General features: G+C 42.5%; 1 protein-coding gene across 1 annotated transcript; it reads right to left on the bottom strand.

Moving 5' to 3' along the window:
- Positions 1-9,491: 9,491 nt before the first annotated feature.
- On the bottom strand, positions 9,492-12,339 carry olig2 (oligodendrocyte lineage transcription factor 2). Its single transcript, XM_010903344.3, has 2 exons — positions 12,232-12,339; positions 9,492-11,934 (listed from the first exon to the last, which is right to left on the bottom strand). The coding sequence occupies exon 2, from the start codon at positions 11,895-11,897 to the stop codon at positions 11,094-11,096; it is 804 nt and encodes a 267-aa protein (XP_010901646.1). The 5' UTR covers positions 11,898-11,934; positions 12,232-12,339; the 3' UTR covers positions 9,492-11,093.
- Between the last annotated feature and the right edge of the window lie 883 nt (positions 12,340-13,222).

Consider the following 13,222-nt stretch of genomic DNA (forward strand, 5'->3'; position numbering starts at 1 on the left):
AACATCAACAGTGAACAGGTGACTCCAGGATCCTGGTCTTTTAGGCAGAGTTGCAAAGAAAATGCCATATCTCAGACTGGCCAATAAAATTAAAGATGAGCGAATGAGCACAGACACTGGACAGAGGAAGTTTAGAAGAATGTGTTATGAACAGACACGTTTAAGTTTGATGTGTTGGGAACATTCATAAGATGCAGACCAAATGAAAAGATACTGGAGGAGTGCTTGATGATGCCTGTTAAGTATGGTGAAGGAAATGTGATGGTCTCAGGGAGCTTTGGTGGTTGTGATGTGAGAGATTTGTACAGGGTAAAAGGGATCTTAAAGAAGGATGGCTAACACTCCATTTTGCAATACCTTGTGAACGGCGCTTGATCGTAGCCAATTTCCTCCTACAACAGGACAATGATCCAAAGCACAGCTCCAAACTATGCAAGAACTATTTAGGGAAGAAGCAGTCAGCTGGTATTCTCTATATAATGAAGTGGCCAGCACAGTCACTGGATCCCAACCCTATTGAGCTGTTGTGGAACCAGTTGGACCATATGGTACATAAGAAGTGCCCATCAAGCCAATTCAACCTGTGGGAGGTGCTTCAGGAAGCATGGGCTGAAATCTCTTCAGATTACCTCAGCATATTGACAAATCCAATATCAAAGGAATGCGAGGCCTTCATTTCTGAAAATGTAGGATTCTTTCACGAAAGCAAAGTTTGAAGGACACAATTATTATTTCAGTTAAAAATAATTATTTCTAACCTTGTCAATTATTCCATTTCCTATTAATTTTACTATATTTCCTATTCATGTATGTTTTCATGGAAAACAAGGAGGTTTCTAAGTAACCCCAAACTTTTGAACAGAAGCGCATATAAAATATACAAAATCTGAATGGAACCTTTTCATATTCATGAACAGATCATGCTTAGTGCACAGTCCTCACACATAGCGGATATTAATTTCATACAATTGTCCTTGAACAAACACCTTGAGGACAGTATGGTCCACAGCTCAACTCAAAACACACACAAAACAAAATGACAGGTCTAAATGGTCTTCTGTTCAGTATGTGCATGGGAAATCGAATGAGAAATTAACAGATGCCAATGACTACATTTCCGCGTGTCTCTCCCCGAAGGCTAACAGGTGCAGACGCAACAATACAAGTCTTACAAGCCGGTCCTTTCTGGGGAAAGAGTTGAAACGCATCAATGCATAGGGCCGGAGGAACCAATGACTCCTGGTCCAGGGGGGCCCAGCCAAGGATATGAGAAGATTACAAGCTGGTAATAAGGTGGAACCAATCGACTGATGGCTTGCCATTGTCTTTCCTAGCCTGGGATAGTGGGCATTTGGTCCTTATCGGAGGGTGGTGGGGGTGTTAAGGGAGGGTTGGCCTGTCCCCCGGGGTCTTTTGTGAAAGAGACCCCAAAATGCTTTTTCCTCAATAGCTACACACGCTCAGTTGATCACGGCTGTTTCGAGATGGGGGACGCTTGACACACATATATTCTGTTACTAACTTCTCTCATGTCTCTCATTCAGCCACACAATGTCAACGACCATTGGCTAAATCGCTAACCGTAAAACAACTGAGGAAAGGACTGTTGCATCTCAACACAGAGAGAAAATTAAAACGTTTGGCCCACATTTTTTGTACTAACCCATAACGGCAGAAATGCTGTTATTTTACTGCCCCAGAACCAAGATCTTGGACCTTGAAAGTGGTTTCGGCGTTTTGTACCTTCTAAAAACAGAACATGTGTGTGGTAAACGTTTTACGTCTTACGGTGTCCGTTTCGATGTTGTGAGTGTCACACAACCTCCCCAAGAGGTGACAGTGACGGATTTACTGGTACTAAACATCTTCCCATAACCTTGTCCAATGTCAAAAAACCGAACGTTTCACAGCGCAGAACAAACCAAGGCCAGGGTTAGTCCTATTAAAGGCTAACAGACCAATAGACCAAGGCCGTGGGAGTTTATTTTATTGTCCCTTTTAACTGGCATTGACAAGCCACTGACCAGGGGTGGCTCCTGAGCAGTTTTACTTTCAATATAGAGGGCAATGAGGGTGTACGCGGGCCACAGGGGAACTGGAACTTTGAGTGATATGATGGATGACGACACACCCCCCACAAGAAAATGAAAGGAATGGAGTCAGCTGTGATTGTGAGCAGAAAATAAAGAGTGGCTGATCCAGGAATGTTGTTTTTAGAAAGAGTACGGAAATGCAACACGCCCAGTGTCAAGGTCACGATGGGTTGTTAAGGCGCTCAGTACTGAAACAGAAACACGCGTGGATGTAAAAAAAATATATAATAATGAAAATACTATTCATTACAGTAAGCTTCATTCGAATGCTATAACAGGTCAATGGAACCTAGGTGAATTCCAAGGGGTCTTTTAAGGCAAGAACATTTAGGTTTATTAAATCCTCAAATCCACAATCCTCCAATGGAAGGCTCCTCCAACTTTTCATGTTACACCATTTGACCGGTTATATTAACCAGAACAGTTGAAAGATGTCCCTTTAATGTCCCCGGTTGTACACAGGGTTCCAAATGTGTATCCTGGTTTGCGGATGGTTGTCAGTGATTGGGGGTTAAATGGGGTCAAAGGGTTATGAGGGTTACCTGTTAACAAGCCTCCACTATTCACTATTCAGACATGCCTTGAACACTACGGTCAGCGTAGAGTGACTTCTGTGCAGCTTGTCGAGACAAATCGTAGCGGCCGAGATTAATGGCAGAAGGGAGGGCCCAACAGCATGGGCCGACGAGAATGGATGAGGGAGACAGGCCACACATCATCATCCACTCATCTGTCTTCTCTGAGCCTTTCCTGACTGTGTGTGTGTGTGTGTGTGTGTGTAGTACATGAAGATATGTGAAACTCCATCTTCAGCCTTAAGTCCCCAAGCTCACATGGCTCTGGAGACGGCTTCGGAGATGGACGACCAGTTCGACAGGAGGACACGTGTGTTTTGTGAGGCAGGAAATCCTGTTGAGTATGAGGACGGAAATGCAACCAAGCAGGAAGTAACTTATCCAAGCAAGGCCGCGTGACTTCCATTAGGTGCTGATGAACCCTGGGAATAGCCTTTAAATGGAAATGTTTATCACTACATTTTATGATATTTAAATGCATTCCGATCTTGGGAGGGTGACCAAACTAATGAACATGATAGGGTTGGGTTTGTGTTAGGGGTTTGATGCTATAGTCAGCAAGATTTACGTAATATGCAAATGCAATTTTGTATTCACGCTAGCAACGACAAACCCACACTGTGCCAGAGGTATGCGCACGCAATGCCTTGGCTTGACCCCTGACCCAGAAAGAGTACAAACTCTGATAATTTTGTTTAGCCGGTAACTAACATTAAACAAGTACTGTTTGTGAAGCAAAAGTTGACCTAACAGTTCGAGTAAGAATCGTGACGTGTGCGCATCAGCCTCCGAATGTGCATTCGTACCGTATAGACAGGTTACACCATTCAACTGGGGCCACAGAATATGGCTGATGGCACTGCAACTACATCCAAAGAATTGGGTGCAGATCCAGTCATTGTTACCCATGACGACTCCCTGGTGTTCAGCTCCAATCTAACATCTGTCCCCACTTGAGGGTGCAGTGGACGGAGTGCTCCTCTCACCCCAGCCTCCCTCTCCGGTGCCTGCTGCTCCGGGGGCCGGCCCAGCTCAGCTCATTGACCTCCCACTGTGTTCTGCTCCTCACCCAGCACTCCTCTCCGGGGATAATCTCCGCTAAGTCCCCGTGAGTGGATGCCGGGGCTGTCGTTGCCGCTGCCCTCCCTTTCACTCGGCCTTCACTCCTTCTCCCCACTCAACCTGCGGCAGGTTTCTCGCAGATGTCGCGAACCCCCCCCACCTCAGCCCCAACGCCCTCCTCCTGGGAGCGTTTAAGCCACCCGAGCCTGGATGCGTAGGCAATCATTTAACCTGTGTAATACCCCTTTGTACCTTAGCAGTTAACAAAAAGTGCTTTACAGATGCTCAACCTGAGTGAGGAGAGCTAGCATAAGCATGGTCACTATGTGCGGAAAAAAAACTTGCTAGAAGGTAGCTTTATAATCTGGTTATACTTTTTTGGGGGGGAAAAGTCAGCAAACACCATTGTTTTAGCCAAACAAACATGAAAGCAACAAAGAACGTGATAATTGACCCGTGATAGGATTTATTATTACATGCACTTTGCTATGGGATTATAGCCATATGGACTGAATGCTAATTTGATTTCAGAAACAGTGTGAAGAAAGAACATATGCTGAAGGGCTATTATGTTGCAACACAGCAACACAGGTCGGAAAGGAAAATGTCACCCAGAAACAATATCGGATTGTTATGCCGTATAATTGCTTGGTGTCATCACATAGACAATCTCTCTGTGATGGACGTTTGGCTTCCGACCACCTCGTTGTCCCGTGGCCCTTTTGTCCAAGTCTCCCAGCTGCCAGAAAATGTTACCAATCCCGAAGTGGCAACGCCGGGAGATGTGACAGACGTGTGTATGACATATTCACCCAGCCATATGGGACATCCTCACACACGGTATTTGATAGCCTCGAACTGCATGTCGCTGCCCTCACACACACACTGCGCACACTCACACAGTGCACACACCACACACATATTACACACACGCATAAACACACACACAACACCAACACTCACATACTGCACACACATGCTCACCACACATACACACACACACACGCACCACACATGCACAGAGAACAAGAGCAGAGACTATGGTCCATATCAAACTTTAGGGTTAAAACGGAGACACGAGGAGACAAAACTCCCACGGTCTGTATCAAGCAGGCCAATTTCTCGTTGTGATGGGGATTTGACTCCATAGGTGGTGCTGAAGAAAAAGTTTGTGCTAGGTGTGTTGTGCGTGCTTTAACAGCGTGTGTATGTGTTTTGGTGGAGTGGGGGGAGAGGGGCAGGTGCACGCCCCCCCATTCCAAGCCCCTGAATAGCGTTTAGGGGGCTTACGCCGGGTGTGTGTCCCCCTTCTGCCCGTCTCGTCCCCCTGCCTGCCACCGTGCACACCCCAAAACACTCAGTGCCTCAGTGCGCCCCTCCCAAGGACCTGGCGATTCATGTCCAGGATCTGGGTCCCCCTCCCAGGAGTCACTTTGATGTTAAGCCCTGTCCTGGCTGTGCCCCCTTTCATGAATCAGGCCCCGCTCGGCCCTGCTCTGCCTGGCCAGTCATGAATATCCAAAGGTCCGCTTACTTGACAGGATTATCTCCCTTTTCAAAGCCATGGGGACGATTCTTCAGCCCAAAACAAAAAAAAATAACACTCAATGGAGATCCTTTGCACTGGGTTTCTTTCTCTGGACTCTCCTCTTTTGGCCTGCATTCTGGTTCTCCCTCTGTCTTTGTTCCTTGGTCCCTTACGTAAACACATTGATCCACCCTATCTGTGAGTTCATCTGCTTCTGTTCATAGACTTCTGAAGAGACACAGGCACTCCCTTTCACCTCTATCACTCTCTTGGACACACACACACACACACACACGGGTTCTTCTTTAAAGTCTTCTCTAACTCATATTGAAAGTGTTGTGGTGAAAATAGCTAACCAGGTCTGTGCAATTAAAATAATATTAAATATAATGACACCAGAGTGTAGTCTGATGCCTACAGTTGTGCATATCGTACATTTTTACTATAAAAGAATAGAATCTGATGTCCAAGCCACAAGATTCACTGACAGATATTTCACCTCACAAGTCATGTGGCATACATCAAATTCAGGAAGGCGGGAGCCTCTCCAGGTGACTTGAAGGCAAATCCCAGTCCGTCTGTAAATGGCCAAGTCAACAATAATTAGGTCACAAGGCATTGTCTGCGGGGAAGTTCATTTGGAGATCACCTTTATGTTATTAACACAGGACGATAGACTGTTCTAGAAAGTCTGCGGGTCTGAGCTCACTGATTGTACCGTGTTTTTGTTGGAATCTCTCTCGAGCAAGTGCGGCACCAATCATCAAATAATTACAAATTCCCAGTAAATTACGGAAGCGCCCCTGCAAAACCCTTTGCCAATAGATTGCTTGGGCATTTTTCCTTTCATAGCCCCTGCAGCGTAAGCTTTATCAGTCTCTGTATCAGTCCAAGGAGTGTGTTTTGTGTTTCGTAAGGATGAACAGATGAACTGGAATAAACATTACTCCAGAGGGACGTAGGGGTCTCAGATGGTCCCCTAACGACCTCCTAACACTCACATTCATTGGCCACTGATGCCTGGCCCTCCTCAGGGCTTTACACAGCTAAGACACAGCCCCATTGTCTGCTGCCTGGTGCCGATACACTTTTCTTCAAATTCTATTTGTGTATTTTCTCTCCTTTTATTCTCTCACTCTCTACTATGGCTTCTGTTTCTCTCTCTGTTCTGCCTCTGCCAGCAGCACCTTTGATGCGTTTCTTCAATCTCTCCAGCATAATCCTTTGGGCTAACAAAACACGATGCGCCCGCTTGAAAGCCTGTACATCTGTGCAGTGTTTTGGGAGGTTTAAGTCCGGTGTAAGTTGGATGTAAGACCCCCGTCCTCCCCTTGCTGAATCACAGGTTATGAATATTCAAACCATCAACATCTCAATCTGGGAGTTTAGGATCATGTTATCTGCTGTCCTGGCACTAGGAGTAAGGAGCTTTTCAGTCAAATCTGTTGTAGAACATGTATTGGTAAATCATTATTGCGTTAAACAAGCAACCTTATGCCTTTAAATTACATAATATAGTTCAAATATTTATTGGCTATGTGTTATTAATGTCTTACTTGGATATGATTTGTCTAATTGGGGAAAATCCACCAATTCATCATGGCCTCTCTGTATTTTAATTCCTGATGGTTTTCTTCTAGGTGTCCATGTTAAACAGTAATAATCAACTGTTGACTGACGGTCTGAGTCGTAATGAAGTGAGAAGGGCTGCTCGTTAAGGTGGTCACGAATTAGAATTGTGGGGAGTGAGCGGGGTTTTCTAATTAATTTTGAAATGTGATACCTCGTAATCCCCATTAACTCTGTGAGTAATTGCATTTCGCAGGCAGAAATTGGTTCTCAATAGGGTGGGTGTCTGGGATGACCAAGACAAGCAGATGTTGGTAAAAAGAGATGTTCAAGATTGTGTCGTATACAAATTTGATTAAACTCAGCTTTGACTCAATTTGTTCTGTCAGACGTATCAGTTTAATAGGCTACAAGACACATTGTCGTGTTCTGTAAACATGGACGATCCAACTATTCAACTTGCATGTTGGGTATTTTGATTTTTGATTTCATATTATTTCATTTTTTATTTCACCATTATTTGTCCAGGGGACTCAAACAGAGACATGTGTCTGTTTTATAATTGAGCCCTGTAAAACAGAAAGAACATATGCAGAGTACACAAACAATTAAACACACATTAACAGAAGCAATTACACATGACTGTAAACCGGTAATTAATTAGACATTTGAACTGCCTTATGGAATCGGGGTTTCTAAAGTTCCTCTGCACCCATTCCATTTGAAAAAAAAGAAACGTAAAAATTAAAAATTAAAACTGTTTTACCTAGCACAGAATACGCTATACCGATACGTTTTGGACTACACCGACCTCCGAGCGCGTTTGATATCTGGGGTTTTTTCTCTTCATTTGTAAGTTGACCTCGGGAGCTTCTGTAGGCCAATATCAACCAAAGTCCGTCCCTTTCGGACGTCAGAGTCCGAGTTAACCGAAGTATGTAAAAGACAACGCTCTGGTTATTGAGGAGTGGCGTCACTTTGTGTTGGGGTGTGTGTGTGTGTGTGTGTGTGTGAGTGCCTCACAATGGAGAACAACCTTAAACTATTGCCCAAATTTGTTTCAAATAGTCGAAGTTTGTGGGAGATAGCATTATAACTTTACGTGTTCGGTTTTTCTTTTGTTTTTCTAAAGGAAATGTCCTACAATCTTGAAGGACTTTTCGTTTTCATATTCAAAAAAATTGAATAATTCCATTGTTTAGAACGGAGAGGAATAAATAAATCCGAGCATTAATATTCAAACATCAGTTTCATTCCATATCGTTTTAGCTTCAAAAGCCTTTCGAAAACATTGTGACAGAATGCACAATCTGCTATGCAGCTGCCGTAGTTTATTAATGTACAGCCGGTCGTATTCATTTATTCCCGGTTATTCCTCTCAACAGAACTTATTTCAGAATCGTTTGCCGGCATATTTTGCATAGCTCAGGAATCCAAAAACATTTCCCAACGTCTGGCTAAGTGGCCCCCCTGTCATGCTGTCTCAGAACAAATATCCAATTGGCCGCTGTTCATCAAGACTGTGCTACTGTAGCTTTTTCATCTAATAAAAGTTTTTAAGGAGAGGGGGGGGGGTGAGGGAGGGAGAGAGATATATGAAAGTCCAATTGGATCCATGCCTAAACAATTCAAACAAGGTTCGTTGTGACAGCAAAGGGACTTTATTGTGTGACGGCTCACGTGGACAAATCGAGCCGGTGCCAAAAAGTTAGAAGTCACCTTATGTTCAAGCCTGAAGGAGAAGCAAAGTCACAAACAAAATGAGTTGTGCTATGCATATTATTAATGTGAAAAATAAACTCATTTAAATAATATATTTATTATATATACACTTTGAATTTAAATTAGCCTATATTTATTTGTTTTCTCAAATTATGTAGATATGTGTTAACTGATATTTTGTTTGTTTTGTTTTGTTCAAACGATACATTTACAGGTCACTCTTTTATATGATCTGAGTGCGTTCACAAGCTAACACCATAAAATAAACCGGAAATATTTCTAACTTGACTTCAAAATTAAAATGTTACTTTAAATAGTCTCTATTCAAACACTATGCAGTAAATCATATTCTACTATATTTATAGTATACTTGCATTATTCTTGGAAACGAAATATATCTCTATTTGCCTATATATTATTTCGTTTCCAAGAATAATGTAAGTACAATCTAAATATAGTAGCATATGATTAACTGCAGAGTGTTTGAATATATATATATATATATATATATGCACACACATACACATTTAACACTCTCAGACTAGTTTTAAAAAATGAATATTCGATTTCTGAATTAACTATCAACTTATTTTCATATTTTTTTTCCCCAGACACGGAACTTGTTTTGCAGAGAGCACTATTCATTTCTCTCAACCTTAGTTTAGGCTCATTTCAATCCACAAGGATTACAAGCAAGGATTACAATGACACCGAGATAGCGGAACAATAAATCATGATTTTGATTACAAAGGTGAGAGCTCAAAGTTGAGCAGTCTGGACTCACTCAAAGTGAATGGAATGGATTCTGCCTGTTGTGGAAGTCTTTGTCTTCAAATGAATTGAAGGGGCGCGGGGGGGGGGGTGGGGGGGGGGTTGGACACGGGGCCTTAAATGTAAACCCATTGTTTCACATTTAAAATGAAAGTATACCAGACAATAATAATCAATAACGTGTCTTGAATGGGACGTAATTTATTCACATGGCAGATTTCAACAGGTGTAGATGTCAGAGAACCGCTTATTAATTTCCACAACAACAGCTGAATTAACGAGAAATAGGACACAAACAAATAAAGAACACAATTATAGGCCTGCAGTACATATAATGAAGTTAGTCAGTACAATATCAATATAAATGGTTAAGAGGTAGTTGAGTTTATATTATTGAGCACGGATAATGTAAACAGGGCAGCGAATAGATAATGCTAGGATATAATGTGTGGGGTTGGCTACGTGTTAAGGCGTTTATGCGTTTATAATAACCGGTGTAAATGCATTTGGGAATAAATACTTCGATTTTATTAATATGGAAAATGCATCAGTCTAATGATTTCGATTTGTTGCAGCTTCTATGGGACATTTTAAATTTACAGCTGCATTGCGAATGCTCAAACGAAGGATTTGAACTGCTATTCCTACCTGATTCTGGATTCTGCCGGGGTATTAATTTAATTGAATGTTGATTAATGAATGCAATTATTTAAATACAGCATTGAGTAGCCTACTTAAGTTACATTTAAAAATGCATGGCTGCATATCATTCAATTAATTAAATACAAATATTTACATTTAGAACATTTCAGTTTGTCATTGAGTCTAATGGATGGCTTTTGGAAGAGATTTGGAATACAATAGAACTTCAACACTTCTGATAGCAATAACCAATACCAAACAAAATAAATCGATTACACTTTTTATTTAACATTTAAAATCCCAACATAATAAGAGTAATTGATTCATTTCATATCCCATCGAAAATAAGTAAATAAATATCATTTAGCACTTTTTTTTTTATATATAAAAAATAAAGGAGTGATCATTCTTTGCGTCGGGCAGTGACTGGCATGCTTTTCAACAAACAAAAAAAAATCGTGAAGAGAAACACACAGGTTAACAGCCATCTAGGCTCGGCAGTGACGCTGGAGGAAATGAAAACATCGAAAGGACATACAGATTCAAGAGGCAGAAACAGTATCATGGTATCAGCGCTACAGAGCTGAAAAGCAGACGGACGCTAAAGGGGTTAATTCAAACATTAACCAAGAACCTGATATAAAATCTCTCGCACTATAAACAGAATTCCGAATCTACATATGTACATTCTACATTACCGTTTCTGTTCTCTTCCCGTTGGCTAAACCTAAATGTAGTCTTTGATTTGTTTTCGGAATGGGCTAGTCTAAAGTTCAAAATAATGAGACCACGAGAATAAAAGCCATCATTAATGTCATCGGTATGATGAAAAACCGCCACAACTAAAAGATAGTTCTGCATGCTGAAAGGGCTTTCCTAAATAGGAAAATGTATCATAAGCACCTGTTATCAATTAAGCTAAATCATTTTACAAAATGCTATGTTAGTAGGCTAGCGCTCCTCCAGTTGCCAGGAGTCATGCATTTCTGCTGGCTCAATCAAAATCTTATTTCAGCAACAGATAAATAAAATACAAAAATGCGCTGATGAGGGAAGAGATCCACGGTAACGCCTGAAACCGAAAGTTTATTTCTCCTTTCTCGCTCACTCTTCTTCCGCTCAGAGTTCAAGTCATTTGGAGTCACTCGTCAGCCTGGACATCGTGACAGTGCTCATACCGGACACGTGCGGGGGTGGCACCTGGCACATGCTGCACGGACAGGGCATGCCGGCGCCCCAGTGATGGAAGCTGCTACCCAGTGGCCCCGGGCCGGCCGAGGGAGCCTTCAGGAGTCCATGGTGGGCTCGAACCGAGGTGAGACCGGTCGCAGAAAGAGAGGCGGCCGTTGACACTGCCGGGGGAAGGAGGGGGTGATGCACTGGGTGGGAGGCGTGGGAAACAGCAGGGTGGCCGGGCAGGGGCCCGGTGTGCGCCATGGTCCCACATGCCGTGGGGTGGAAGCCGCTGTGGTGTCCGCTGCCGTAGATTTCACTGACCAGCCTCTTCATCTCCTCCAACGAGTTGCTCAGCATCAGGATGTAGTTTCTCGCCAGGAGGAGGGTGGCGATTTTGGAGAGCTTGCGCACCGAGGGTCCATGTGCGTAAGGCATGACCTCCCGGAGGCCGTCCATGGCGATGTTGAGGTCGTGCATCCTTTTCCGCTCGCGACTGTTGATCTTCAGCCGCATACCCTGCAACTCGTTTTCCGAGAGTAGTTTACGGTCCTTCTTTGACAGCATCTTCAGGGTGATGTCATCGTCGTCGTTGCTGGAGAGGCTCCGTAGATCCGCGGGTATTTCCGGCGGAGAATCGCTCTGTGTGGAGGAGACCGTACCGGAGAAGCCCACCATATGCTTCTTCATTGAATGCAGGAACATATCGTGCACTTCGGGGGAGGATGGTCGGCTAGACACTCGGCTGGTATCGGAGTCCATTATTAAATACTCAGGTTTGTTTCGACAGAGCAGTAGTCTACGGTAAGAAAAGAAAACAAACCACTGTTAATCATCAAACACTTAATTTAATATAAATCATATAGCATTAAATGTTAAAATAATTGGGACATTTTGCAAAAAGACGTTCAAATGTAAACTATATGTTAATCCTATTAAATGTGTAAAAGAGCAACAAAAGCTAAACACACCACGAGAGAACCAGACAGCACGAGTCTTAGAGAAAGTCATTTTAGTTATAATTAAATTAAATCACAAATGACGACATTTCAATGACAAAAATGACATTTTCCCAGAGACCAGCCGTGAAACCTACCGAGAGATGAAGACAGCAGCTCTCTGCAGAGAAAGTGTCACTGTTGAATCCACTTGTTACTCCCAATAACTACTGACAGCCCATTTGGCACACACGGGCATGACGACAGGGTTTTATAGCGGACTTAACCGTCCGGGGGCAAGACATCCGGACAATGCCACCGCTTTCCCGACCGCCAGTCATCCACCAATCGGCTGCTTGCGAACGGGAATAGGGGAGGAGGCTTGAAGGAGTTCGGGGTCTTCAAATCTGATGTCATTACAAAGAAATTCTAGCTTCGTTAAATGAATTAGACACACTCCGCATATGGCATCATGTGAGGGAAAGCAATTGTTCAAGCATGTAGATGTATAATGATAAGTAAGAAGATGTAGGTTAAAGCAAAGGCAATGACACATTGTAATAGCCTACATGAATTTACTAAATATAATATGCATCAATTAGGGGAAAAAGGCATCGCCTATTCGTTTATTAATCAATGAACAATAAACAATTTAGAATAGGCCTACTTTTTGAAATCCGGAAAATTCAACAAAAAAAAAGACATGCCGGTAATGCTATCTAATTCAAATGAAATAGTAAAAGTAATACATGTTTTTAATATTGAATGGCAGTAGTCAATTCGATTACTGAACATTTCATTTCAAAATGTAAATCCATTAATCTTCCATTATGTATAGTGCATTATGGATTTGATTAAACTACATTAAAAGTTTTTGTCAAAATGTAATTCGGTTTCCTCAGAATAAAATCGGAAAAAATGTTGTGTATCTACCTGCTGTAAAAGGTTATTATTCAAGCCTTCGAAATACAAAACAAATAATGATTAGGCGTTGTGCTGCAATATGTTTATTGTAAGTCTTCTGTCATTGCGCGCTCACGTGCACACACCGCGCCAATTTAAAATCGCTGATTTACAGTTTGAGTCAATGTGGCACAAATTGTTTTAACCCGACGACCCCTCGAGCGCACAACAGCTGACGGCTTTAGC

This window comes from Esox lucius, chromosome 20, assembly GCF_011004845.1.
Source record: "Esox lucius isolate fEsoLuc1 chromosome 20, fEsoLuc1.pri, whole genome shotgun sequence".
In the NCBI taxonomy this organism is placed as follows: domain Eukaryota; kingdom Metazoa; phylum Chordata; class Actinopteri; order Esociformes; family Esocidae; genus Esox; species Esox lucius.

Coding starts and splice junctions, on each gene's coding strand:
- olig2 (XM_010903344.3), bottom strand. CDS start 11,897: ATGGACTCCGATACCAGCCGAGTGTCTAGCCGACCATCCTCCCCCGAA.